This window comes from Trematosphaeria pertusa, assembly GCF_010094035.1.
Source record: "Trematosphaeria pertusa strain CBS 122368 unplaced genomic scaffold BU26scaffold_1, whole genome shotgun sequence".
Taxonomy (NCBI): domain Eukaryota; kingdom Fungi; phylum Ascomycota; class Dothideomycetes; order Pleosporales; family Trematosphaeriaceae; genus Trematosphaeria; species Trematosphaeria pertusa.
Genome location: NW_022987212.1, coordinates 2,904,943 through 2,930,204, shown reverse-complemented (window position 1 = coordinate 2,930,204; position 25,262 = coordinate 2,904,943). Strand labels below are relative to the sequence as shown.

Sequence of the window (25,262 nt, the reverse complement as noted above, 5' to 3'; positions counted from 1 at the left end):
CTATTGGCAGGAGATTTATCGGGCCGGCAAGAGCCTCTTTTGCTTGGAAGGCTTAACCGACGTCAAGCATCATCATTGCATGGTTGCAGTACTAAGTGGCTCGTACGACGGTGAGAAACTAACAGTCATGTGAATCTCACATTTTGTTGGGGCAGAGCCGTGCCGCCCGAATATGACGACCCACCGTGGCACCGACGCCGGCGGAGACGAAACGACGGAGCACGCTTCAAGCGCGAGAGAATGCTGATTAATGGCGTGGAAGGGCTCGGAACGACACGGGCAGATGTTGCGCACACCCGCTTTATTCCCCTGCTGCTTCTGCACTTTGGTTTGTGGGGCTGGCGGATCGAAGAGAGACCGAACATAAGGATCGGCGTCAACGGTGCTTTATCAACAGAGCGGTGTTTGGTGTTGAGTGAGCTGTTGTGGAAGAAGCAATGTGGGAAGCTCCGACGGTAGCCTTTTCGCTCCTCACATCTTTCAGCTACCGAAGCCGGTGCTCACTCTTTGTTTAGTCCAATTGACGAATCGCACAGCACAGCAGAAGACTTTCTCCCTTTTGAATGAGTACCATTTTCCATCGGATACACGACCGCAGGATCGATGAAAATTGGACGGAGTGGCGTTTTGTATGACCATGTAAACTTTATATCGTCGGGCCGGCTTCGAGCATTCTCGCCTAGGAAGAATGAGAAGATCAAGTCTCGCAGTTCTCGTGGTAGGCGCTGGTGGACCGTTTTGGTGAATTGGAAAGCCTGCGTAGAGCATGAGCGATGTGGGGACTAAACACTTTTTTGTGAGAAGAGCTTACTGCGCTGGATCGATGCGCGTGTCGGTGGTAATTCGTCTGCTGAAGTAGTTGCCCGTCTTAAGTTGTTGCCGTCTGAGATAGAGTTGAGTTGCGCTTCTTTTGGAAACGAGGGATGACGAAGCTACTGCAGGGTTTGAAGAAAGTTTAATTTTGGTATGCTTTCGATGAGCTATACTTTGCTGATAGCAGTATTCACAAACGTTGATTGTATGAGAACGCAGACCATTATCTCACACTGACCCGGTGACATTCACTGTACGTGTAATTAACTCTCCAATTCGTTGCCAGCGGTAGCCACGGTTTTCGCACCTCTACACGCACGTGCGATCAAGGTCACTAGTAGAGCATTCATAAAGTACACAACTGGGTGAATGCCAGGTAGCCTATCCAGCGAGGAAGCGAGATAGAAAGGCCCCAACCCGGAAAGTGTCTCGGCATGCTTCGCGGACTTAATTTCGAAGCGTAGATGTAGTGACTTGATGGCAACGTCGTTAGGGGGAGCACAGGCCTGGAACGTGTCTTTGTTCATGTACTCCTGTATCAATGTGGTGGAGATGGAGTACAGGTAATTGACGACTTCATTGGCGAATGCGGGATAGGCCATAGTCGCATCGAGGAAAGGCGGGCGCTCCGCCTCACGGTTAGCGATGAAGTTTGGGGCATCGCCTTCAGGCTCTCTAATGTCGGAAATTATCTCGACCTTATCCCAGATATACGTGTAGATCGGATCGCGGAGTTCTTATGGAAACAGCATGTCTGAGCACTTTGGTGAATGGCGAGAGTCTGCATTACAGGTTAAACCTATAGTGGTATCGGACGGAAGAAAGGCCAAGAACTTACTGCTCGGAAGATAGGACTATGCTCATGGTGGTAGACTTTTTCATAGTGGATCCGGGAAGAATAATTAAGGCCCGTACTGAACTTATAGAATGCGGGGATCTTGGGTTTATACAGCCTGGAGGCCGGAAAAGCTTCTTTCACATGCATGGTAACATGGAGTTCCTAGAGCCTCTACTTACCTAATGGTTACCTAGAGTAGGGGAACGAGGGCCTTGTAGCAACATGGGGAACTAGCGAAAAGCGACCTCGAATACGACTTAGTATAAGTGACAGTGAATCGGTTGGTTTGCGAGCTGGCCATGAAATCACGAGGGTCCAAGGCGATTGATTGCTCCGAACGAGAAGATGATGTATTTGAGAAAGAGGTAGGATAAGGGACAACAGGCACATGTATCAGTCCTATGACGATTTAAACGGAGGATATGGTCATGATTCTAGCCGCCATTCCTTTGATCGGGCATTGTTGACTCTCGGGCATCGTTCAGGCTAGCCGAACCGGATACAGGACCATGGTGTCCGCCATTCGGTTGTTTAGACGTACTGCAAGTGGAAACTACCTAGGCAGTTTCCCGTCGTCTCGAGAACTCATTGCGTATTCTTCTTCGACCGTCGAGCGAGATATTGTACGGATAAGGCTGCATTTCTCAATACTGAAGCTATTGTGCCTGCTGGAACTGTTAGCGATGCCTTATAGGAAGGTAGACACAGCAGTACATGTCCTGAAAACCCTCGATTTCTGGTTGTTAAGGACGGAGGCTCGAGTAAGACATCCTTGATGTCATTCTCGGCTTTGCTAGCTATCTGCGATATCGCGAGAACGCTCGACAGAGGCAGTCATTCAATTTGTGAGTTACTCTACGACGGAATGAGGCACCTTCCATCACTATCATGGACCGTGATCTCTTTTTGGATGGGTTGGGGAACTCGCGTTTCTACTGTCAACGCGGCGGTCCGATGAAAACGCGGGCCGAGAGTGATGTTCCCAATCCGGACTAGCGCAACAACGTCCAACCTCTGCTCGGCATTCTGCTTCGCGGGCAGCTTCCCCTCGACCTCCACGTCCACTCCGCGAGCTCTTTGCCACGGCGACTGCATGGCTGTATAGGCCTGCTACTGATTCACGGATCGCCGAGCTCGGTCTCTTCCACGACCGCTTCTTGAACGCCGCCCGCACAACGTAGACGCCGCACGCCTGCCCCACTATCGTCTTTGCGACTCTTCAAGGCAACACACCCTCACCCTCACCTCCGCGCCTCAATCCGCAACTGCCAGGAAACCCACCCACGCCCACTCTACAAGAAAAAGCTATCCTGGGGATACAACCACGCAGCTGAAGCTGTCTGGGAGCTCGTCCCTCGCGCAGCGGCCCAGCATGTCTTTGTCAATCGAAGAGCTAGACGCCACGGTGCGCGCCTTCTACGAGGGCCGTGGTGAGACCGTACGCATACGCTTCACGAAACTATATTCTGATATCAGAGTGCTAACATATCTCGACAGCAAAAACAAGCCCAGGCCACTCTCAATCAGGTAGGCTTGCCCGGTCCCCGCCTCCTCCGTCATCACGAAGCTAATGGTGGCGTAGTTCAAGGAGAACCCGGACGCCTGGCTACTGGTCGACAAGATACTGCAGGAGGCGCAGTACCCTCAGACCAAATGTGAGTCCGCCGCGGTAGGGGAGGGGGGCTGAAGCTTGCGCTAACGGCTAGCAGACTTAGGGCTCCAGGTGCTCGACAATGTCATCATGACTAGGTGGAAAGTTTTGCCGCGCGATCAATGTCAAGGTATGTATGATACGCATGCGGACGACCAGACTACTAAGACATGCAAGGCATTCGCAACTTCGTCGTCAACTTCATCATCCAACTCTCGAACAATGAAGACCGGAGCCACATCGATCGCACCCTCCTCAATAAGCTTAACCTCGTCCTCGTATCCGTGCTCAAACAAGAATGGCCTCACAACTGGCCCACCTTCATCAACGAGATCATCTCGTCGTGCCATAGCAGCTTGCCTATTTGCGAGAACAACATGGCTATACTCCGGCTGCTGTCTGAGGAAGTCTTCGACTACTCAGAGGACCAGATGACGTCGGCGAAGCGGCGGGAGCTCAAACAGAGCATGTCCGACGAGTTCACATCGATATACCAGCTCTGCTCTGAGGTTCTCCGGACTGCCACCGAGGCGACGCTCATCAAGGCGACCCTCGAGACGTTGCTTCGCTTCCTCAACTGGATTCCTCTTGGATACATATTTGAGACGCCTCCCAGCGGTGCCAGCCTCATCGAGACTCTCCGCAGCCGATTCCTCGACGTTCCTGATTTCCGCAATATCACATTGAAGTGCCTGACCGAGATCGCCGGTCTCCACACCCAGCCGGCTTATGATGACAAATTAGTCCAGATGTTCACGGAAACCTTGACCGCAATCTCGAAGATTATACCTCTGACTCTTGATTTGAAGAGCACATATGCGCAGAGCAATAGCAGGGATCAAGAATTTGTGCAGAATCTGGCTCTCTTCTTGACCAACTTCTTCACGATGCACTTGAACGTTATCGAGAACCTGATGAATAGGGACTTCCTCACCCACGGCCATTTTTACCTCATCCGCATCAGTCAGATTGACGACAGAGAAATCTTCAAGATCTGCCTGGAATACTGGACGAAGCTTGTATCCGAGCTCTACGACGAGATGCAAGCGCTACCGATAACCGATATGAACCCGCTTCTCAATATGGGCCTCTCGTCGGCGAACGGTGGTGCTCGCGATCCCGCCATCTTAGCCAACTATCCGCTGCGTAAGCACAAATATGCCGAGATTCTCTCCAATCTCCGCACCGTGATGATTGAAAAGATGGTCAGGCCTGAGGAAGTGCTCATCGTCGAGAACGATGAAGGTGAGATTGTGCGCGAATTCGTCAAGGAGAGCGATACCATTCAGCTCTACAAATCAACCCGAGAATGCCTGGTCTTCTTAACCCACCTAGACGTCAACGACACAGAGCAGATCATGTCCGAGAAGCTCGCACGACAAGTTGATGGCACTGAATGGTCCTGGGCAAACTGCAATACCCTTTGCTGGGCTATTGGTTCCATTTCCGGTGCCATGAATGAAGAGACGGAAAAGCGATTCCTCGTCACCGTGATCAAGGATCTCCTTGGCTTGACCGAAATGAAGCGCGGCAAAGACAACAAGGCCGTCGTCGCCAGCAACATCATGTACATTGTTGGCCAATACCCCCGCTTCTTGAAGGCGCATTGGAAGTTCCTGAAGACCGTGGTCAACAAGCTCTTCGAGTTCATGCACGAGACACACGAAGGTGTTCAGGACATGGCCTGTGATACCTTCATCAAAATCGCCAACAAGTGCCGCAGACACTTCGTCGCGCTTCAGCCTGGCGAGACTGAGCCTTTCATTGACGAGATCGTGCGGAATCTTCGAAAGATCACGGCAGACCTATCGCCCCAGCAGGTTCATACCTTCTACGAGGCGTGCGGTTATATGATCAGCGCCCAAGGCCAGAAGAGCATGCAGGAAAGGTTGATCCACGACTTGATGGCACTCCCAAACCAAGCTGTAAGTATGCACCGTTAGATTCCACCTCGTGCTCTACTAATATCATGTCTAGTGGGATAACATCATTGCGCAAGCGAACCAGAACCCGGCCTGTCTGCAGGATGGAGACGTCATCAAGATTGTCGGAAACATTATGAAGACCAACGTTGCGGCATGCAGTTCGATAGGGTCCTACTTCTACCCCCAGATTGGTCGCATCTACTTCGACATGCTGACCATGTACCGCGCGAGCTCTCAGCTCATCGACGAGGCTGTTCAGCGAGAAGGTTCGTAAGTCTTGATCTCATGAGGACCCATTTGACTGACCAAAACAGGCAACATTGCTACGAAGATGCCCAAAGTCCGCGGTCTTCGCACAATCAAGAAGGAGATCCTCAAGCTGATTAACACCTACGTTGAGAAGGCAGATGATCTGGAGATGATCCACAACAATATCGTCCCTAAGCTTTTAGAAGCGGTACTCATCGACTACAAGAACAACGTGCCTGACGCACGCGAGGCCGAAGTCTTGAATGTCATGACCACGATCATCAACAAGCTACATGTACGTTGGAGACCCAATCTGAGCAAACACATGGTTGGCCTCGCTCAGCAACTGCCGAACATCATACTGACTCTCCCACAGAGCCTTATGGAAGACCAGATCATAAACATCATGGACAGCGTGTTCGAATGCACACTGGATATGATCAACAAGGACTTCTCGGAATACCCAGAACACCGAGTCGAATTCTTCAAGCTTTTGAGGACCATCAACCTCCGGTGCTTTCCAGCACTGCTACAACTCGACGCCCGATCATTCAAGTTCGTCATCGATTCATGCATGTGGGCGAGTAAGCATGACAACCGCGAAGTCGAGAGCGCTGGTCTGTCCATGTGCTTCGAGCTGATATCGAACATGGCGGATACCGATGCGCAGACACGCAACGCGTTCTTCCAGAATTTCTTCACCACGATCCTGCAAGATGTATTCTTCGTCCTCACAGACAGCGACCACAAGGCCGGGTTCAAGTCACAGTCCATGCTTCTTGCCAAGATGTTCTGGCTCGTCGAGTCGGGTAAGCTGGAGGGCCCAATCTACACAGCGCCCGACATGGCTCCTGCTGGAACATCCAACCGCGAGTTCCTGCGGAACTTCGTGGGCAACTTGCTCGCGACGGCTTTTCCCAACCTTCAGACGTGAGTGCTTCTAATTATCCCGTCTTGCTGACATTGCTGACCCATGCAGCGGTCAAATTGCCTCTTTCATCGATGGACTCTTCGCCACCAACTCTGACCTCGCCAAGTTCAAGATCATCCTGCGAGACTTCTTGATCTCTTTGAAGGAGTTCTCTGGTGACAATGCCGAGCTCTTTGCCGAGGAACGTGAGCAGCAAGCCGCCAAGGCCAAAGAGGACGAACGACAACGTGCGATGAAGGTTGGCGGTCTGCTGAAGCCCTCCGAGATGGACGACGACGAGTTGTGACTGGAGGAAGACCTCAATGCGCATACCGCAACGCGCACGCCATTCGATAGACCGAGCCATGGGGGTGATTTTGTAGACGCCAATACGAAGCGTTCAAGCGGCCTTGATGGGTGGGATGTCTATGGCCTGTGATGCGGAAGTACAGTCGATAGCGGGCTCCGCATTATGGCGCTCGGGCCAAAAAGTAGAGCTCACGTCTTGTACTTTGATTTTTCGTCGAGAAGGAAGGTTTGGACAACGGAGTGATCTGCGAGCAGATATCAATACCCGGTAGATCAGGTCCCTGCGATTCCTTATTCAGTGCAGAGACAGGTAGCTTGGAGGCGCTCTGGCTTGGGTTGCGTACAAAAAGGTGGAGGGAGGATGTTGCAGGCCTCAGACGATATCCTCGATGTGTGGAGTAATAGACAGAATATGTACATGCCGCCCGTTTGCCGAAACAAATCTTCCACGTTCGTTACATCGTCTCTTTAGTAACATCTCATCGAGCTATCACTTCTAAGACGTTCATGCTGTGTAGTGGAACTACCTGGGTACCCACCTGGACACAGCAGTTACGTCCACGTGCTCGTTCATGGCGGGATGGAGCTAGTTCTACACTGGGCTTAGCATGTTCCGCTTCTGGGATGGAACGTCGGGTTACGTAAACTTCCGTTTTGCCGCATCCAAACTTACCGACACTCCTGCACGTTCAATTGGACACACTGCTCATTTCTCAACGTTTTCCGCCTAGTCCTCGGCAGAATAATTCTTTACTCCGCCCACCCCTGCCGCTCCTTAGCATCTCGTTGCTCGAGCAGTTCCCGGGAGGCGTGCGCGATCTACGCATCGCCATTGGTCTGCTTCGACCTCTGCGTAGAGACATGGGCTCCTGCCCTCTCAACCCCAGCGTATGCAGTGCCTCGTGGCCCTCTCAGGATGAGCGCCTCAGTGTCCCTTTGATGCGGGCCCCTCATTCGGCGCCTGCCAAAAAGTTGCTAACCGTCTGGTACCACCAGGTCCGCGCGAGCGTCTGGACTGATCGCTCCTAGCAACTGCATCCACAGTGCGTTCACTCTCTGATGACTCTTATACCGCCCGCGCACGTCCTTCCCTTGTCCTCGAGGAGCCTCACTTTACTTTTCCTTCCCTCGTGCGTCCCCGCCGTCCTATCGGCGCCTGCTGACGAGCACCACCTGTCAAGTCCCGACCTGTATGGTTAGATCCGCACAACTCCCGGCCTTGGGTTCCTCGCTTGCGCATCATTTGCGCACCGCATTCAAGGACTCCAGAGGAGCTCTGTCCGTTCCTTTCCTGCTACCATCGCAATGTATGTCTTACTCCGATGGACCCGAATCGTCCGCTGCCCGTGGTGGTTTTGAGAAAGACAGCATCGGCGACAAGTCTTGCTTCCAAAGATGACAAAACTGACTCGGCACGCTTTTCTAGGAAGTTCGGAAAACACATACAGAAACGGCAGCTGGAGATCCCAGAATATGCCGCTAGCTTTGTGGACTACAAGGCCCTCAAGAAGGTCCCCGCCCCCGCTCCACCATGTTACTACAGAACGGTTTAACACCTTCTAGCTCATTAAGAAACTCAGTGCAACCCCAGTGATACCGCCGCAAGGGGATAGCAGTCATGGATCGGAAGTTCTGGATCCGCAGACATCTCTGCAAGCCAACAAGGCCACCTTTTTCTTCCGAGTGGTGAGCGACTCCATCGCGCAAACCCGGTATGCTTTGCTCACTCCACCAAGGAACGAGAGCTGGAGAAGGTCAACACCTTCTACCTGCAGAAAGAAGCTGAGGTACTTCCGTATGCCTCCATTTTGGTGACGAGGCTCATCCAACATCCAGTTGCGCCTCCGTTTGGCCACGCTCCTCGACAAGAAGAAGGTCATGCAGCAGCATCCGCAGTCGGTCTCCAAGGCCTCCTCAAGATACATAGCGCTTGAAGAGGGCTTGAAGCAATTCAGCATGGACCTGAACAAGCTCGAGGTAACCACCTCATGCACTCCTGGGTTATGTTAGGCTAACACTGACTAGCAATTCGTCGAAGTAAACGCGACCGCCTTCTCAAAAATATTGAAAAAGGTTCGGTATTCCCTTCAACCCCCTGTCAGCCTCTAGCTAACACATGTACAGTGGGACAAGACGTCTAAGGTCGGATACTATCCTAGAAGAATTACTCGACACTGGCTGACTTTCATGCCAGTCCAGGGAAAAGCAGCTATATCTATCGCGGGCCGTTGAGGTGCAACCCTGTTTTAACCGCGATGTTATCAGCAGTCTCTCGGATCAAGCGACACAAGCGCTTCTGGACTTCTCTGGATGGGCTGAAGGCGAAGGAATGCATGCCCCACAGGAGACACCACAATCCAGAGTTCCCGAACCTTTATTAGAAGCCAACCTCGAACTCGATAACCAGATCGTACAAGCTATCAATACTGCGAATACCGCTCAGATCGAAGACTGCCTCTCTCGGCTATCGAAGCTCAACGATGCGCAAGAACGAATATCAAGAGCATTCTTGAGTACTGTGGAGGAAGCCCCAGAAGCGGCATTGAAGATCATGCTTGAGACGAAGCAGGTGGATCTACAACAGGAGGACGAGATCAACGAGCGAAATTGCTTACATAAGGCCGCCATCTGCGGAAGGATGGACGTGTTGAGAATAGGATTGGCCGGCCGGGTTGATGTACATGCGACAGACGTCTATGGTCGGATACCGCTCCACTACGCTGCCATCCATGGCTACGTCGACGTTGTGCAGGAGCTCATTAACGCTGCACCGGATACCGTAAACTTCCGCGATCAAGACAGCTTCACGCCGTTGATACATGCGATCGTACACTCGCAGCTCGCTTGCGTTCAGACACTGCTTTCTCGGGGAGGCCATATGACGCGGCTTGGGCCTGCAGAGAATATACCACTCAATCTCGCCTGCCAGTACGCGTCGATGGACATCGTCGAGTTGCTTCTTCGGGGTAATGCGGAAATGCTGCCGGATGCTGAAGGCCTATACCCTCAACATCTGGTGGCGCGATCTGGAAAGAACCCACAGATGCTCCTCTTGCTCCAGAGGTACGGTGCGAATTTGGACCAGCCAGACAAGCTTTATCAGTGGACACCTCTCTTTCACGCCGCAAGTGAAGGCCATGTGGAGTGTCTCAAGACTCTCCTTGAGTGCCAGGTCGATGTGGACGTAGTGGACGAGAAAGGCTTATCGGCAATGTACTACGCAACCTGGGAAGGCCATCTTGAGTGCATGAGGTTACTTGCCTCGGTGGGCCACGGGGTCGGGTTGACGACGCAGAGACAGGCGTCTCCTCAAATCACGACGCAGACCGCCTCTGGCACCTTGCCCGGCCCCATGGAAACGGAAGGTGACGTGGAGGGGATTCCGGAGTTCACGTTACCTCCTCCCATTATTCCATTCAAGAGATATGGGCACAACTTCCTAGACACCAAGACGTACGTGGTCATTAGCTTCGAAAGACTGGGCAAAGACGCGATCCAATTTTTCGATGCACAGAAATATCCCGCAGCAAGACTCACAATCTCATCAAAAAGCTCGGACCTTATACCAAGAAGTATTTTGCTTCCCATCCAGGACGAGTTCAAGGTCATATCTTTCCAGATCGAGAACATCGACACCTTCTCTATTGACTTCGACGTCTACCCAACCATCGGCTCCAAGGTCATCGCTCGTGGCGTGGCATCGTCAAAGGTCTTCACGAATCCGGGAAATAGCACGGGTCAGTGGCATCTTGAGCTTTTTGACCCGCGGCTGCGAGCTATCGGCCGGATAACGTTCGATTTTCAGGTTGTGAAGCCCTTCCATGGCATCCCATTGGAGATCACTCATTTCGCCACGTATTGGAAGGCAACAAGTCAGCTGGATTCACAACCTCATACCTTGATCACTGGATCCAGTCTCTCCGGGGAATATGTACGGTTATTCGTACAACTGACTGCTGATGGTGTGCCCGTACTGTATCCAACGTGGAAGATCAACCACGAAGGTTTGGATGTCCCCGTCAATATACTCACATATTCGCAGTTCGCTGCTATTGGGGCGAGACAAAACCCTGGCGCAGGAGCTCAGCTTGCTACTCTTAGCAATGCGACGTCCGACGAAATTCCCACGATCCACCGAGCTCTCGCTACCTCATCCGTAACTCTCAAGGACGCGCTGTCCCTCCTGCCGGTCAATATACACGTCGAGCTGCATGTGCTCTTCCCGTCGCGGCTGGAAGAAGAGCTTCTCAAGCTCGGTCCTACTGTAGACATGAATAACTTCGCGGATAAGATTCTGTCCGTCGTCTTCGAGCATGCCCGACTGCTAAGGGAGCAAGGGGCTGGAGAGATCGATGGGACTTTAAGGAGTGTGGTCTTCAGCTCGTTCAACCAAGACATCTGCACGGTGATCAATTGGAAGCAGCCGAATTGTGAGCATCCGCCGTCTCCATTTTGAATGATTTGGCTAACTGCATGGACAGACCCTGTGCTCCTGTGCAATGAACTCGGCGCCGACGGTACCCTCTCGCCTTACGGCCAGTCACATACGGTTGAAAGTAGCGGACGCACCACAATCTCCGTAAAGGAGGCTGTTCAGATTGCGAGAGACAACAACTTCATGGGCTTGATTTGCAGTTCCCGCCTTCTTGTAAGCTTATTTTACGGTTTATATTCCCTTCGTCTGTATACTTGACGGGAATCCTCCCAGCACAAGAGAGGTTCTAACGGTGGTTTCAGGATCTCGCTCCCGCACTTATCGAGTCCATCAAGACCGCCGGGCTCGTGCTCGTCGCCGATCTCTCCGATTTCGCATCGCAAGAGGGCGCTCAAGGTAGCTTAGGTGTCGCAAGGCCTAGAGGAGAATCGATACCGGACGGTGTTGACGGCATCCTGAAGGGAAATGGAGTGCTGAGATTCAATGACAGCATCGACATGTAACGAGCAGCACAACGACCAAATGCCGGCCACGGTCGTTGGTTTTAGGTGATGGGATTTTAATTTGGACAACATAGAACGCAGCGAGTCGATGGGTAGATGGCTGGCGCTCGAAAGTGCTCTCTCGGTTATGCGGAAGGGTGGTGGTCTTCCATGATGCACGGAGTTATGCGGGTGGACAGTCTGAGTTCGAAGCGAGCGATTGTTATTTACCAAGGTCTAAGAAGGTATTGCCACGGAAATTCAAGCAGAAGCCTTCATAATGAGGAGTTTGCGATCCTCTTGAGCAATCCTTATCAGGGGCATCGGGACCGTCGTGACGTTCACTGCCAAGAGAACAGGGATCAGGCCATACACGCGCGATCCGGCGCTAAAAGATTTCCATGGAAGAAAAGTGTCGGGAAACAGCGTCGACCGCCGCGTCGACCCTATTTGTGCGCCTTTCAGTTCTTCTATCGTTAATATAGACTTCAGAAGTACTCTTTGTAACTATGCGCCCATAATGTCCTCATTCAGCGCGTTTTCTCCTTTCTTTCGCCGGGCTGTCCCATGGACTTGTCGCGCATGTCTCCGAAAAGCAGTGCCACAGCAGCGCAGTGCCTTTGCGACGAAGACGAATCCTGCCACGAACCCAATTGCGAAGAACAAAAGAAGAAGAAGATTGCTGGTTGCAGGAGGCGGAGTGGGAATTAGTGTTGCTGTTACCACAATCAACGACGATGCGAAACATGCGTATACCGCGGTACAGAGGAGCGGTAGGGTGGTGTCGACGCTGTTCAGAAACATAAAAGAGTGAGCGCGCCCATTCCGAGCTACGTGGGAGCAAAGCTGATTATGATTCCTGCAGCTACCGCGATACGCTGAAACGAGATCAAGAAGAAGACTACGACGACCTCCTCAAAGCCTGCCACCTACGCTGCGCGAAACGAACCCTTCGCACACTTGAGAAGAACGGCTCGATATTCATAAAGCTAGGGCAGCACCTTAGCAGTCTCAATTACCTGCTACCGAGCGAATGGTGTGACACGTTCATACCGCTGCAGGACAAATGTCCGGTGTCCTCGTACGAATCGATAAAGGAGATGGTGCTGAAGGATACAGGCACCGATCTCTCAGAATACTTTTCAGACTTTGAGGAGCAACCAATTGGCGCAGCTTCTCTGGCGCAAGTGCACTGCGCTGTGATAAGGGCAAATGGTCAAAAGGTTGCGGTCAAGGTGCAGCATCCGGCATTGGATGAGTGGGCGAAGCTAGATTTGGCTTTGACGAGATTCTCGTTTGAGACACTGAAATACTGGTTTCCGGAGTACGACCTCACATGGTTATCAGAAGAGATGGAAGTGTCGTTACCGCAAGAGCTGGATTTCCATCGCGAGGGTCAGAACGCCATACGGGCACGAGACTACTTTGCTAGAGTGAAAGATGCGCCAGTTATCATTCCAGAAGTGATATGGGCAAAGCGCAGGATATTGGTCATGGAGTACGTGAGCGGCCACCGACCAGACGACCTGGAATATCTCGACTCACACGGCATCGACCGCGATGAGGTCTCTGCAGCCCTGGCTCGAATTTTCAACGAAATGATTTTTGGCACCAATGCGCCGCTGCACTGCGACCCGCACGGCGGTAACATTGCTGTCCGACATAATCCTTCGCGACCTCATGGATCTAATTTCGACGTCATAATGTACGACCATGGCCTTTATCGCGATATCCCGACCTACCTACGGCGCTCCTACGCCAAACTCTGGCTAGCCGTGCTGGATGCCGACGAGCCTCGCATGCGGAAGTACGCGAAGGAGGTTGCCGGCATCGGGGATGAGCATTTTCCACTGTTTGCGAGTGCGATTACGGGGAGAGATTATAGTGTGGTGATGCAGGATGTGGCAACCAAGAGAAGTAAGAAGGAAAAGGAGGTAATTGGCGAAGCATTGGGCGACGGTATGTTGGAAAGTTTGATTCAATTGCTCGGACAGGTGCCGCGGGTCATTCTGCTGATTCTGAAGACAAATGATCTTAGTGAGTACTTGCCCAGATCTTCGACCTATCATGTAACTGTAGCTGACGACTTGACAGCGCGGTCGTTAGATGAGGGTCTCCATACTCGTCAAGGGCCTGCCCGAACTTTCCTCATTCTCGCGCGTTACGCTTCGCGGACTGTCTACGAAGAACAGCTGGAGAAGTTGAACGGGTGCATTCTCTGGCCTTGGAACTTCATCGCCTTCTTGCGGGCATGGAGTGCGCATATGCGCGTGGAGCTGCAGCTGGAGGCTTACGAGACGTATTTGAAGTTGAGGGCGATGCTGGGTATGGAGCAGATGGCGGTGGGTAGCCACCAAGCGTAATGTCGGCTCTACCGCCACTGGATAGATAACTTGGGAATGGGTCTTGTTGATATTCATAGAAAGGTGGGCTCGAAGATGAGGAGTGTGTACATATCTTTCGAGACCGAGGCGTAGCTTGCCCGGACTTACGTCGGCACCCGCGCGGCACTGTGGCGGTGCAACATTTGTAGATAGGGAATACATAAGCTCCTGTGGGGCTTGTGGCACTTTTCAGCTGCGCTGGGATAGGGTGATTGAGGTTGTACAGCGGGCCGGCACGATGTCGGTGGCCTGAAATGGCTAACAGGAGGATGAAGCACCTAGGTACACATCCCTAAATTGCATGAATTGGATAGACCACTTGGCCAGCTCCGTAGAACTCATGCAAGTGCAATCTCCTTATCAAAGCTGACTCAAGTTATTGGTTGTATACAGTATGCGCCGATGGGCTTACGGGGGCTCGAGCTGGGTAATGCGCGGATTACTCCCTATTTGGGCGTGATTCTGCGGAACACATGAGCCATCGTGAACAGAGCAGAAAGACTGTGAGCTTGAGACTCAGCGGACTCTTATGGAATGTCGTGGCTGGGCGCTGGAATGTGTTTGAGAGGGCGTTTACAGAGCGTTTAGACTGTGATACAGTGGTCGGTTTCTGACTTATCCGGACAGTGCCGGGATGCCACAGCTTCTTTGGAAGATAGAAGGGTGTGAAATGGCCAGATCCATCCGTAAGGCGACTCGATGGATTACCATTCTTGAAGTCCTTCACATCACTGCTTGGACTGCTGCTGCTATCGCCTGATGCCGGGATTCGCACCCCTAGCGCTTTGACAGGGTGTTGTCGAGGTTTGACATCATCGAGCCTCGTCGCTTCCGCTGCTGTCAAAGCATGACAGAATAGGTGGAATCTGGAGCCGGATATCGGGACTGGTGGCGCAGCAATACTGAATTGGACTGTCTAGCGGTCGTCTGCCCTCTGTTTCCAGGACGGGAGGAGAGTGCGCCTCCGGGTGTCTCGTTCGTGACAGCCAGGCGGGGCACTCGCCAAGAGAACCAGGCGGCGAGCCGCCCACTTCGCAGGACCGGCCACGAACGACTGCGACTGTGAAATTCGCCTTCTGGCGCTGGACAGTCTGCTCGCCGAGATTTGCAAAGCTTGGATAAGCGTCGTGTGTCTCTTGCGCATCGACAGCCTGCCGGCAGCCCGACCGCGCCCCTCGCCGCCTTTGTAACCTGCGCACGGCCCGTTTCGCCCGCACAGCCTCCTCCACCCCAGACCCTCGTCCGCGCCCTCTACAGGCTGCTGTCGGCGACATCACCACCCCTCGTGCTACCGGAACGAGACGTCTACCGCACTGCGAGCTCTGAGAGCCGCACGCCCGCATCGCCGACGACATCTCCACGCCCATCACAGATACGCACAGCATGGACGGAGCCGGTCAACCCAACCTGCGGGTCACAAGTGCGTCTTACCTCGACGAACCCCTGCCCTCGAGCTCGACGAGGCCCGCTAACAGCGTGTAGTTATCGCCGCAGATGGCCTCTACAAGCGTGATGTATTCCGTACGTTCTCTCTGCGCGAAGAGGCAGCGATAAGTCGCTCATATGTCATACAGGGTTCCCGGATCCCTTCGCCGTAGCCACCATCAATGGCGAGCAGACGCGCACCACGAGCGTGATCAAGAAGACGCTGAACCCGTACTGGAACGAGAGTTTCGATATGTACGTCACACCTCAGATCTCGCGAGCAAGATGCCCCGGATAGACGCTAATACGGTGGGCAGGCGGGTGACGGAGGACAGCGTGCTGGCGGTACAGATATTCGACCAGAAGAAGTTCAAGAAGAAGGACCAAGGCTTCCTCGGCGTCATAAACGTGCGCATAGGGAGCGTTATCGACTTGGACGCGGGCGGGGACGGTAATTTCTTGCCCGAACCGACTTTAGAAGTATGCTAACGCGGTACTCGTAGAGATGCTGACCCGCGACCTTAAGAAGTCGAATGACAACATGGTCGTGCACGGGAAACTTATCCTCAATCTGTCCACAAACCTGACCACCCCCATCAACCAAGCCGGCCAGAATGCGAACCGCCCCTCCTTATCAGCACATTCGTCCGTGAACGGGATAGGCGGTGCTCCCCCCGCTGCTACAACACCGCTTCAGTCCACGCAAACCCTCCACCCCGACATGTATCCTGGTCAGCGACCCCAAGTGCCTGCCCAGCCGACTCCTCAGCGCCTCAGCCAACCCACTCCTCAAGTCCCTCATGTCGCGACCTCCCAGAATGGAGCGTCCCAGAATCGCGGATACAGTGCTTTTGAGGATGCTCAGGGACGCCTACCGCCGGGCTGGGAGCGCAGAGAAGACCACTTGGGCCGAACGTATTATGTCGATCATAATACCAGGCAGACTACGTGGATAAGGCCGGGCGCCGGGTTTAATGAGGCTGATCAAAGAACTGCATTAGCAGCGCAAACGCAGGTGGAGCGTACCCGCCATCAGAACCGCATGCTGCCTGAGGATCGCACTGGCGCTAATTCGCCCACGCTATCCGAACGCCAGCCTTCGCCGCCGGGACCTTCGTCTACTGCAGTGAACATGATGGCTACAGGAGCAACGACAGCAGGAACGGGAGAGCTTCCATCAGGTTGGGAACAACGACATACTCCGGAAGGACGACCTTACTTTGTCGACCACAACACCCGTACCACGACCTGGGTGGATCCTCGGAGGCAGCAGTACATCCGCATGTATGGCGGGCAGAACGCTAACAACAGCACCATTCAGCAACAGCCCGTGTCGCAGCTTGGCCCACTGCCGTCAGGATGGGAAATGCGACTCACCAACACAGCGCGAGTATACTTCGTCGACCATAACACGAAGACTACCACCTGGGACGACCCTCGACTACCTTCTTCGCTCGACCAGAACGTTCCTCAGTATAAGCGTGATTTCCGCCGCAAACTGATCTACTTCCGATCGCAACCGGCTCTTCGCATTGTCTCTGGGCAATGTCACGTTAAAGTCAGAAGAACGCACATCTTCGAAGATTCATATCATGAGATCATGCGGCAGAGCGCTGCTGATCTCAAGAAACGATTGATGATCAAGTTCGACGGCGAAGACGGTCTGGATTATGGAGGTCTTTCTCGGTATGTCAACAATGCTCTTTATGTGGTAACAAATGCTGACACATTGTTGCAGAGAATTCTTCTTCCTGCTCTCGCATGAGATGTTCAACCCCTTCTATTGTTTGTTCGAATACTCCGCTCATGACAACTACACCCTTCAAATCAATCCTCACTCCGGCATCAACCCCGAACATCTCAACTACTTCAAATTCATTGGGCGTGTCGTTGGTCTGGCCATCTTCCACCGTCGCTTTCTGGATGCCTTCTTTATTGGAGCCTTCTATAAGATGATCTTGAGGAAAAGAGTGCAACTCGCGGATATGGAGGGTGTGGACGCCGACTTCCATCGCAATCTTGAGTGGATGCTGTAAGTCATCTTATGGCTATACGGAGGCATTGAGCTAACATGTGAAGTAACAACGACATCACCGACGCGTTAGAGTTGACCTTCTCCACCGAAGACGAGCGATTTGGCGAGACTGTTAGCATCGAACTAAAGCCAGGAGGCGAGGACATCGAAGTGACGAATGAGAACAAGAAGGAATATGTCGAGTAAGTACCCCTTCAACTGCCGAGGTGGTTGGTTGCTAATCATTTTAGACTCATCACGGAATGGCGTATTCAAAAGCGCGTCGAAGAACAGTTCAACGCATTCATATCCGGTTTCAACGAGCTCATTCCTCCGGATCTTGTCAATGTTTTCGACGAAAGAGAACTGGAACTCCTCATCGGTGGAATCGCGGATATCGACGTAGACGACTGGAAGAAGCACACCGATTACCGCGGCTACACAGAAAGTGACGAGGTCATCGTCAACTTCTGGAAGGTGCGTTGAAGTTCCCCTTGAATTGAATGTTCCAAGCTAACTAAAGTAGTGCATCCGGAGTTGGGACGCCGAACAGAAGTCTCGTCTGCTGCAGTTCGCAACAGGCACGTCGCGTATTCCTGTCAACGGATTTAAAGATCTGCAGGGTAGCGATGGCCCGAGAAGGTTTACCATCGAGAAGGCTGGCGAGCCGACTCAGCTGCCGAAGTCCCATACATGGTAAGTCATCCCTATCAATTTCAATATAAGCAGAACAACAGGCTGACTTATTGAACAGTTTCAATCGTCTAGACCTGCCGCCGTACAAGACGTACGAGGCGCTCAACCAGAAGCTCACGATTGCTGTGGAGGAAACTGTTGGATTTGGACAGGAGTAGAAGAGCATTTGAAAGTCAGCTAGGGTTTGCTATGCATCCACATCCGCGCATTCGGTCCATACACAGCTTCACGCGCGAGGAGTGAAGGAGAGGGGATACTTGGCAACTTACCTGTGTACAAAAGCGTGAAATGGAGACAGCTTCTGGAGAGCATGGATCGTACATGAGCATCATTCATCAAGGGAGGATTGGATATAATTTACGGTCGAGAGGTCGTTCCACTTTGGGTTCTCAGCCATGATCGCGCACTTGACCGTTTGAGAGACGCGATGTCAGGGCGTTACTTCGGCCAAGCGGGTTGGATTAGGTGAAATAGGTCGTCCTTTTCTAGTGATACTGCATGGAGTGGGTGGGAGCAGGCTGCAATTGCAATAACGTTGATTGAAATCTCCCCGATTGATGTTGTGCTGCCAATGGTCTAGAATAGAGAGCTTCTGTGCGGTGGATTGGAAGAGGAATGATATCTATTTACTTACGCTCTTCATGCTCTTGTCGGTCCGTCATTTCGCTCCGGGCGTCTCAGCTTCCAAGGTTAATTTGAAAGGTTAGATCACGCTTTTCGGAGCTGGCGCCGTGGCTTCACGATTCGGGAAAGCGAGATTAGGGGAGCTTCTTTTCTCGGAATGGAGCCGAGAGAGCAGGGAGGGCACGTGGACACCCTATCACTGAGGCCAATTTCAACGACTGGAATGAACATCCCTCAAGAATCTCTGCACGCATGACTGACATTGCACATTCAACGGAGTTTTCTTCAATCTTCCATTTGCCGCCGCCATGATGTGCAGAAGAGAGTTTCCGAGGCCCAATTTCTAGTGCATGCTGGAAGCGGATGGGTTCATCCCTGATGCGCCACCTCCCTGTCGACGATCGAAGCGGTACTGTAGTGCCACCAATCGTAGCGGCAGCCGTTCGGAAAGAAGTGGACGGTGGCGCCAGTAAGCGAGAATCAGAGGTCTTTGTGTTCAGCTTCACCCTGAGCATGCTCACGAGCAAGACGTCAGCGATTGGAGGTTTGAGAGGCAAGATCGCGCACGCTGGATGGCCGCTTGTCTGATACAAGCTACGATTGATGCAAGAGTTATTGAGTGGGAGGCAAACGGCATGCTAGAAGCATCCGAGGGTGCATCGGGTTGTTATATTTGGGGAAAAGACTAGACGAGTTAGGTAAGGGGAATATCGAATTCGAGGACAAGCCCGCGTTCCGGCTGCAAGAAGCACTGACGGCGCCATGCTTGCTCAATCAGCTGCGGTGGTCTGTGGTCTGACTCTGGGGTGGACGGGCGTGTTTGTTTAAAATTCCGGGGGCGCGCCGCTGCTGTCTTTTTCTCTGGTCCTCGTCCCTCCGCTGCATTCTTCGTCGTCTCCTACCCAACGGAAGGAAGGAATAGTAATTCGTTGCCCATCACTCGTTCTGGGTTAATTATATACGTCTTTAATCTACCTCTTCACGCGTTCGCTCTCAATCACCCTCCCGACCCCCTTTCCCGACACATCCCATCATCCACCGAAGCACAATCAACATGCGTTTCGCCGCCGCCTTTGCACTCCTCTCGGCTGCCAGCCTTGCCGCTGCGCAAACCACGACCGCCGCGGGCTCCTCGCCGACGGGCAGCTCGTCCGAGTGCCAGGCCCAGAACATTGTCGACGCGTGCCGCGCGGGCATTGAAACGCAGATTGAAAAATGCGAGGGGACCGATTGGATCTGCCTGTGTGATAACTACAGCAATCTCTTGACGTGCTACAACAACTGCCCGGATTCGAATGAGAGGCCACCGGTGCAGAATCAGGTTACGCAGTACTGCAATGCTGCGGCTCCGTAAGTGCTGTTTCTCCTTTGCTGTAGTATAGGAATGCTTCGGGGTGGAATCGGAACCATGATGCATTAGCATGAGCAGCAGCTTGCTAACGCGTGCAATGTAGTCTAAGCTCCGCCTCCCTTGCCTCCGCAAAGTCAGCCATGAAGACTGCGCCCGTCGTATCTTCTACTGCCACCCAGGCCTCCGCGACCGGATCGAGCACAGCGACGGGCACCGGAGCCGCTGCCTCATCATTCAACACTGGTGCCGCGAGTGCCATCATTGCGCCGGTGGGTGGTGCATTCGCCGTTCTGCTTGGCCTTGCTGGACTTCTATAAGGGAGCTGGACGGGCGTGTTGTGGAGTGTTACATATGCTGGTACTGTTAATCTCTAATGCGGATCGTTTTGTCGGAGTGTATGGATGCGGACACTGGATTGACGGGAGCAGATAGGCTAGATTGGTTGAATCGAGCTGAGTTCTGTTGTTCGAGCTTGCGGAGAGAGAAGTGACCCATGGGACGCCTTATCAGGCACGTTACCCGCTCACATGACTCCCGGCTCTTCAAGAAGGTCCATATCTAACCTTGAAATCGGAAAGCGTATGCAGTGAGGCTAACGAAGACTCGGGGAGCACTTCGACCTCGGATGTTCTGTCCCGTCCGACTCCGAGCGGTGCAGGGAAGGTAAGTTGAAACGGGTTGAAACTAACTTTTCCAACAGAGTTCCACGGAAGAACTCCCGCGAGGATTCGTGTGTGCTATTCTCGGCCTGGACAGTTTGTTCAACGTTTCGTGCGGGTGGCTTCTGTTGGGATGCAGACCAATTGATCCCGCAAACTCGACATCGTAGCCACAAGCAGCCGAACACATCCTCAGACCGAGTTCGTGGTGTGCGCAATAATGGCACCAGCCAGAATGGCTAATACTAGTCTGGCCGTGTTCCGCCGCAGCGTGCGAAAAATGCTTCGTGAAAGCGTGCGGTCGATCCACGGTGCAGAGCGCGCCGAGCTGCCGAACGCCATGCCATCATCACTGGGGCCCTCCGCATTTCCCAACCCATCCTTCGCCAATGACAGCAGCCGCTGCCATGCTCCGGCCCAACGCCAAAGGGCTCCGGCGGCTGCAACCCTCCACGTCGTTTCGCTGCTCTGGCCGGACTCGCCGCGTCGCGCACCATTTTTGCGGCAATATTCTGGGGTTCGCCCTCCGGGACCCTTGATTGCGCCCAGATTGACGCCCCGCTGTGCCGTCTCAAGGCCCTAGAGCGTCTTCCCCAGATTAAAGAGCCCTATTTCCCTTCTACCATTCTCCCGGATCGCCCGCCCGGCAGACGTCACACCTGGTATTCTGAAGGCCTCCGTGGAGTTTTGAAGGATTGAAGAGAGGGGTCTGGAGAATGCGGTGGGTTGCGCACCGGTACCATCGACGACCGCGACCGCGATAGAAGCACGCGACCCCCTGCGCGCCTTCTCTGCGATACGATGGGCTGTGGAGCCTCGAGTTTGCTCAAACGGACAAGATGGCGACGGACGACTTGCAGACTCGAGCCCCCGGAGTACTGGCCGTTACGGCTGCAACGCTCGCTTGCTGCTCCGTCTTCGTCTTCCTTCGAATGATATCGCGATTTGGCGTTGTGCGAAAACCGGGATGGGACGACTATACAATCATACTGGCGTGGTTGCTGGCCTTTGGGACCTCGTTCTCTATCTGTTATGGCACATCCAAGGGACTGGGGCGGCATCAATGGGATGTCCCTGCGCAGTGGAAGAAGCCCATGAAGCAGGCCGCCTACGCATTCTCGGTCCTTTATGTACGTCCCCCAGCTCCACAATTTTGACTCATTGGCTGAGACATGCAGAACCCAGCTTTGATGGCGACCAAGACTTCTATCCTCCTGTTCTATCTCACGCTGTCGAAAACGCTCAAAGTCTTCCGATGGGCCACCATAGCTACCCTCGTCGTGGTCAATGTTGGAGGTCTGGCCTTGACTCTCCTGAACGCTTTTCAGTGTACGCCTGTCACTGCCGCCTTCAAGACGCCCGTCCCAGCCTCGGCGAGTTGCACCAACATCGTCACCATCTATCTCTCTTCCGCACCCCTGAATATCATTACCGACTTGGCTATTTTCTTCCTCCCGATACCAATCCTTACCGGCATCCGATTACCGACGAAGCAAAAGGTTATCCTAGTTATTACCTTCGGATTTGGAGTGTTTGTCACTGTCGTGGATGTAGTCCGCATCTACTACCTCCAAGATGCACAGCGCGACCGTCTTCGCGCGCTTCAGATGCACCAGTCCGACGACGGAACAGACTCCCGGAATATGGGCGATTTTCCGTGGTATGCTTCACTGTCGTTCATGTGGAGTGCAGTCGAGATTAACGTTGGAATCATGTGCGCCTGCGTTCCTGCCTTGAAGCCACTGGTTAGCCGTTTCCTTCCACAGTGGGTTCTGGATCACACTGTGCGCGATAAGACGTCCAGCAAAACAAGTGACAGCATGCTCCCTCGACCCGACTTAGGAGGGCCGCGCAGGACACCCAACCCGCTGAGTCCCCCTGAGTCGCCGCTTACAAAGCCTCCACCCGCGCTAGGCGGCGCAGACGAGCCTATGGACATGATGGCTTTCCTGACCACGCCGGACATGAACGAGCTGCCTGATCTCAACCGGAACAGCACTCTCGCAACGTACGCCACCACCGCTCAAACCCGGCGACATTCAGTTGCTTTCTTCGACTTCGTGGACATGGGCACCAAGAAGAACATTACCCTGAGGAGCAACCGCGAGTCCGTCTTTCCAATCCTGATGGTCACCATTCTGTTCTTTATTTGGGGGTTTGCTTACGGACTCCTGGATACCCTTAATGCCCAATTCGCGGCAGTAGCACATATGACCAACGGGGAGACCATCGCCCAACACAGTGCGTACTTCTTTGGCTACGCTGTAGGACCCCTCACATTTGGGAGGCTGGTCTTCCGCCACTGGGGTTTCAAGGCCTGCTATATGGTTGGACTCATGATTTACGCCTGCGGAACTCTGATCTTCTGGCCATCCGCAGTCCTGACTTCCTTCCCAGCTTTCTTAATCTCCAACTTTATCGTTGGCCTTGGACTGTCGACCCTTGAGCTGAGCGCCAACCCATTCATAGCGCTTTGTGGTCCTCCGGAGTTCGCCGAAGTGCGACTGAATCTATCCCAAGGTGTCCAGGCCATTGGCACCGTCTGCTCGCCGCTATTAGCGAGGAAGGCCCTCTTCAAGGCTGAGGCGGACAGCTTGATTGATGTTCAATGGGCGTATCTTGGCATATCGTTCTTCACCGTTATGCTTGCCATTGTCTATTATTACGTCCCTCTCCCCGAAGCTACAGACGAGGAACTGGAGGATGCCAGTGCTCGTATGCCTATACCGCGGGACGCAACTTTCAACATCGGCTCGAAACAGTTCCAGGTGATATGGATCACTCTCGGCCTTGGGGTCTTCTCGCAATTCTGCTACGTTGGCGGACAAGAGTCGACCTCCACTACGTTCTCGGAGTACCTGAAGCGCGTCCTGCCATCCTTGGACCCCGTAGGGCATCAGTCCGTTGGACACACCGCTTTCGCCGTATCCCGGTTTCTCGGCGCTCTCACAAACATATGGGTAAAACCGCGGTTTATCCTCCTCTTCGCCTTTGCTGGCGCCATCGCATTTTCTGCTGCCGCTATGACTGGCTATGGCGCTGCTCCTGCGACCCTTATCATAATGGTCATGTTCTTCGAAGGACCTATTTTCTCGATTATATATGCCCAATCACTCCGTGGCCTGGGCAAGCACACTAAGGATGCCTCCGTTCTCATGACCGCAGCGATAAGTGGCGGCGCAGTATTCCCGCCCATTATGTACGGCCCTACGCAAGCTCGCAACATTCAGTATGCGTACTGCGTGATCGTCGCCGCATATGCTGCAGGAACGTTATTCCCCATCTGGCTCAATGCCTACCCAGCTGCAAGGCAATTGTCGGACCCGGTCAGGGATGAACAGACGAGGAGGGAGTCAGCGGCTGAACAAGAGAGGCGCGACAGCATGGGCATGAGCGAAAAGCATAAGCGATGGAGCAAAATCAAGAACAGGTGGAGTAAAGACAAGGAGAAGGATGCGTTGCCATCTGTGGAGCATAGAGAGCGCCGCAGTTGGCCAGAGGGACAGACTCCGCGGCACAATAGCGAAGAAAGTACGAGCTCGGTAACTGCAAAGAGCCCGATCGGTTTCGATGCGATTGAGAAAGGGAGCCCGAGTCGGAGGTGATTGATACCCCTTGCAAACTACGGTTTGCAGACCACAGTGAGGCTGAATGCCTTCCAGCGCACGTCGCTAGGTTTACTGTTAGCGCCTGGAAGTGTAGCAACGTTTCCATCTTGCGTTATGGGAGGCTATTTGTTTGACGACTATACGGGGCATGCAGTGTGGCGTGTGAGGATATCTCGTGTTGCTCTTCTCAGGGCGGGCCGGAAAATTCTCCGGCGCATATGGGCACTCTGACACTGCTTGGAGATCGCCGTGGGTATATGCTGGCACGGCTTCTTTATTGATAGCTCAGCTGTTCATAGTCATTATTGTACATATCCTTTGCGCCACAGAATACCGAAGTTCTGCTATACAAATGGTTCCGATCTCATATCTCCGACGCCGAATGTGCCCTGTGGATGGAGCAGCCCTAGCACGCTGAAGTCGACAGAGAGCATTTCCTTCCGAGGCAGCGTATACCGTCAAATGGGGACAGTAAACGGTCTAGGGGTGTCCGAAGGCATACCGAGGAACACATGTCTGACTAGAGGATCGCTTGTCAGCACAGGGAGTAGCTCGCCGCTCTCCATGTGACGCTTCTTCCAGCTATGGAAGCCGGCTTGCGGAAGTGCCCAAAGCACAGCAGCCTAGGCCGAAACAGCAGCATGTAAAATCAGAAATTCCGAACGAGAAATTCCGAACGAGAGTCGTCAGGGTCAGATTTCGGCGTACGCACGCTCGGCAATAGATATCCTATACCGCACGGACCGAACAAGGATGACAGGCTACCTCGGCAGGAGTGCTTCCCCACGTTTTCCAGACGCTCTGACGCCAGCCTTTATGAACCGGCAACATACCTTCAATGCTTTCATATCTTACGCGTCAAGTATTCCCTCCGTCTTTCCGTCCTTTG

The 25,262-nt window shown here is 53.3% G+C and overlaps 7 protein-coding genes across 7 annotated transcripts; 6 read left to right on the top strand and 1 right to left on the bottom strand.

Annotated features, from left to right (window-relative positions):
* Nucleotides 1-97: 97 nt before the first annotated feature.
* Nucleotides 98-1,677, bottom strand: BU26DRAFT_545899 (uncharacterized protein; the record flags this gene model as incomplete). Its single annotated transcript, XM_033831805.1, has 4 exons — nt 98-679; nt 812-883; nt 1,133-1,488; nt 1,652-1,677. 4 exons carry the CDS (start codon nt 1,675-1,677, stop codon nt 501-503), a joined length of 633 nt encoding a protein of 210 aa, XP_033691618.1. The 3' UTR covers nt 98-500.
* Nucleotides 1,678-2,705: 1,028 nt separating this feature from the next.
* Nucleotides 2,706-7,145, top strand: BU26DRAFT_513415 (uncharacterized protein). Its single transcript, XM_033827619.1, has 9 exons — nt 2,706-3,089; nt 3,149-3,178; nt 3,234-3,306; nt 3,361-3,432; nt 3,480-5,227; nt 5,280-5,493; nt 5,542-5,771; nt 5,853-6,406; nt 6,456-7,145. Exons 1-9 carry the CDS (start codon nt 3,024-3,026, stop codon nt 6,691-6,693), a joined length of 3,225 nt encoding a protein of 1,074 aa, XP_033691617.1. The 5' UTR covers nt 2,706-3,023; the 3' UTR covers nt 6,694-7,145.
* Nucleotides 7,146-7,818: 673 nt separating this feature from the next.
* BU26DRAFT_25997 (SPX-domain-containing protein) lies at nt 7,819-8,940 on the top strand. The gene is made up of 7 exons (XM_033821254.1): nt 7,819-8,002; nt 8,122-8,206; nt 8,259-8,381; nt 8,432-8,482; nt 8,532-8,672; nt 8,721-8,837; nt 8,890-8,940. Coding segments are annotated over exons 1-6 (486 nt in total). The 5' UTR covers nt 7,819-8,000; the 3' UTR covers nt 8,805-8,837; nt 8,890-8,940.
* A 3,084-nt stretch (nt 8,941-12,024) lies between these two features.
* Nucleotides 12,025-14,312, top strand: BU26DRAFT_513413 (ABC1-domain-containing protein). Its single transcript, XM_033827618.1, has 3 exons — nt 12,025-12,422; nt 12,478-13,649; nt 13,707-14,312. Exons 1-3 carry the CDS (start codon nt 12,133-12,135, stop codon nt 13,973-13,975), a joined length of 1,731 nt encoding a protein of 576 aa, XP_033691615.1. The 5' UTR covers nt 12,025-12,132; the 3' UTR covers nt 13,976-14,312.
* A 635-nt stretch (nt 14,313-14,947) lies between these two features.
* On the top strand, nt 14,948-18,744 carry BU26DRAFT_513412 (HECT-domain-containing protein). The gene is made up of 10 exons (XM_033827617.1): nt 14,948-15,416; nt 15,479-15,517; nt 15,571-15,676; nt 15,739-15,872; nt 15,925-17,107; nt 17,160-17,453; nt 17,501-17,638; nt 17,687-17,912; nt 17,962-18,131; nt 18,190-18,744. The coding sequence occupies exons 1-10, from the start codon at nt 15,380-15,382 to the stop codon at nt 18,287-18,289; spliced, it is 2,427 nt and encodes an 808-aa protein (XP_033691614.1). The 5' UTR covers nt 14,948-15,379; the 3' UTR covers nt 18,290-18,744.
* A 1,065-nt stretch (nt 18,745-19,809) lies between these two features.
* BU26DRAFT_499253 (uncharacterized protein) lies at nt 19,810-21,348 on the top strand (the record flags this gene model as incomplete). The annotated part of the gene is made up of 5 exons (XM_033826391.1): nt 19,810-20,105; nt 20,210-20,375; nt 20,708-20,769; nt 20,807-20,838; nt 20,936-21,348. The coding sequence occupies 5 exons, from the start codon at nt 19,810-19,812 to the stop codon at nt 21,346-21,348; spliced, it is 969 nt and encodes a 322-aa protein (XP_033691613.1).
* Nucleotides 21,349-21,604: 256 nt separating this feature from the next.
* Nucleotides 21,605-24,370, top strand: BU26DRAFT_415582 (MFS general substrate transporter; the record flags this gene model as incomplete). Its single annotated transcript, XM_033823121.1, has 2 exons — nt 21,605-21,895; nt 21,944-24,370. The coding sequence occupies 2 exons, from the start codon at nt 21,605-21,607 to the stop codon at nt 24,368-24,370; spliced, it is 2,718 nt and encodes a 905-aa protein (XP_033691612.1).
* Between the last annotated feature and the right edge of the window lie 892 nt (nt 24,371-25,262).

Coding starts and splice junctions, on each gene's coding strand:
- BU26DRAFT_513415 (XM_033827619.1), top strand. CDS start 3,024: ATGTCTTTGTCAATCGAAGAGCTAGACGCCACGGTGCGCGCCTTCTAC. Junction 5,228..5,279: donor TGGCACTCCCAAACCAAGCT/GTAAGTATGCAC, acceptor TATCATGTCTAG/TGGGATAACATCATTGCGCA. Junction 5,772..5,852: donor CGATCATCAACAAGCTACAT/GTACGTTGGAGA, acceptor ACTCTCCCACAG/AGCCTTATGGAAGACCAGAT.
- BU26DRAFT_25997 (XM_033821254.1), top strand. Junction 8,207..8,258: donor ACTACAAGGCCCTCAAGAAG/GTCCCCGCCCCC, acceptor AACACCTTCTAG/CTCATTAAGAAACTCAGTGC. Junction 8,382..8,431: donor CCACCTTTTTCTTCCGAGTG/GTGAGCGACTCC, acceptor CACTCCACCAAG/GAACGAGAGCTGGAGAAGGT.
- BU26DRAFT_513413 (XM_033827618.1), top strand. CDS start 12,133: ATGTCCTCATTCAGCGCGTTTTCTCCTTTCTTTCGCCGGGCTGTCCCA. Junction 12,423..12,477: donor CTGTTCAGAAACATAAAAGA/GTGAGCGCGCCC, acceptor TGATTCCTGCAG/CTACCGCGATACGCTGAAAC. Junction 13,650..13,706: donor TCTGAAGACAAATGATCTTA/GTGAGTACTTGC, acceptor ACGACTTGACAG/CGCGGTCGTTAGATGAGGGT.
- BU26DRAFT_513412 (XM_033827617.1), top strand. CDS start 15,380: ATGGACGGAGCCGGTCAACCCAACCTGCGGGTCACAA. Junction 15,417..15,478: donor ACCCAACCTGCGGGTCACAA/GTGCGTCTTACC, acceptor AACAGCGTGTAG/TTATCGCCGCAGATGGCCTC. Junction 18,132..18,189: donor CTGCCGAAGTCCCATACATG/GTAAGTCATCCC, acceptor CTTATTGAACAG/TTTCAATCGTCTAGACCTGC.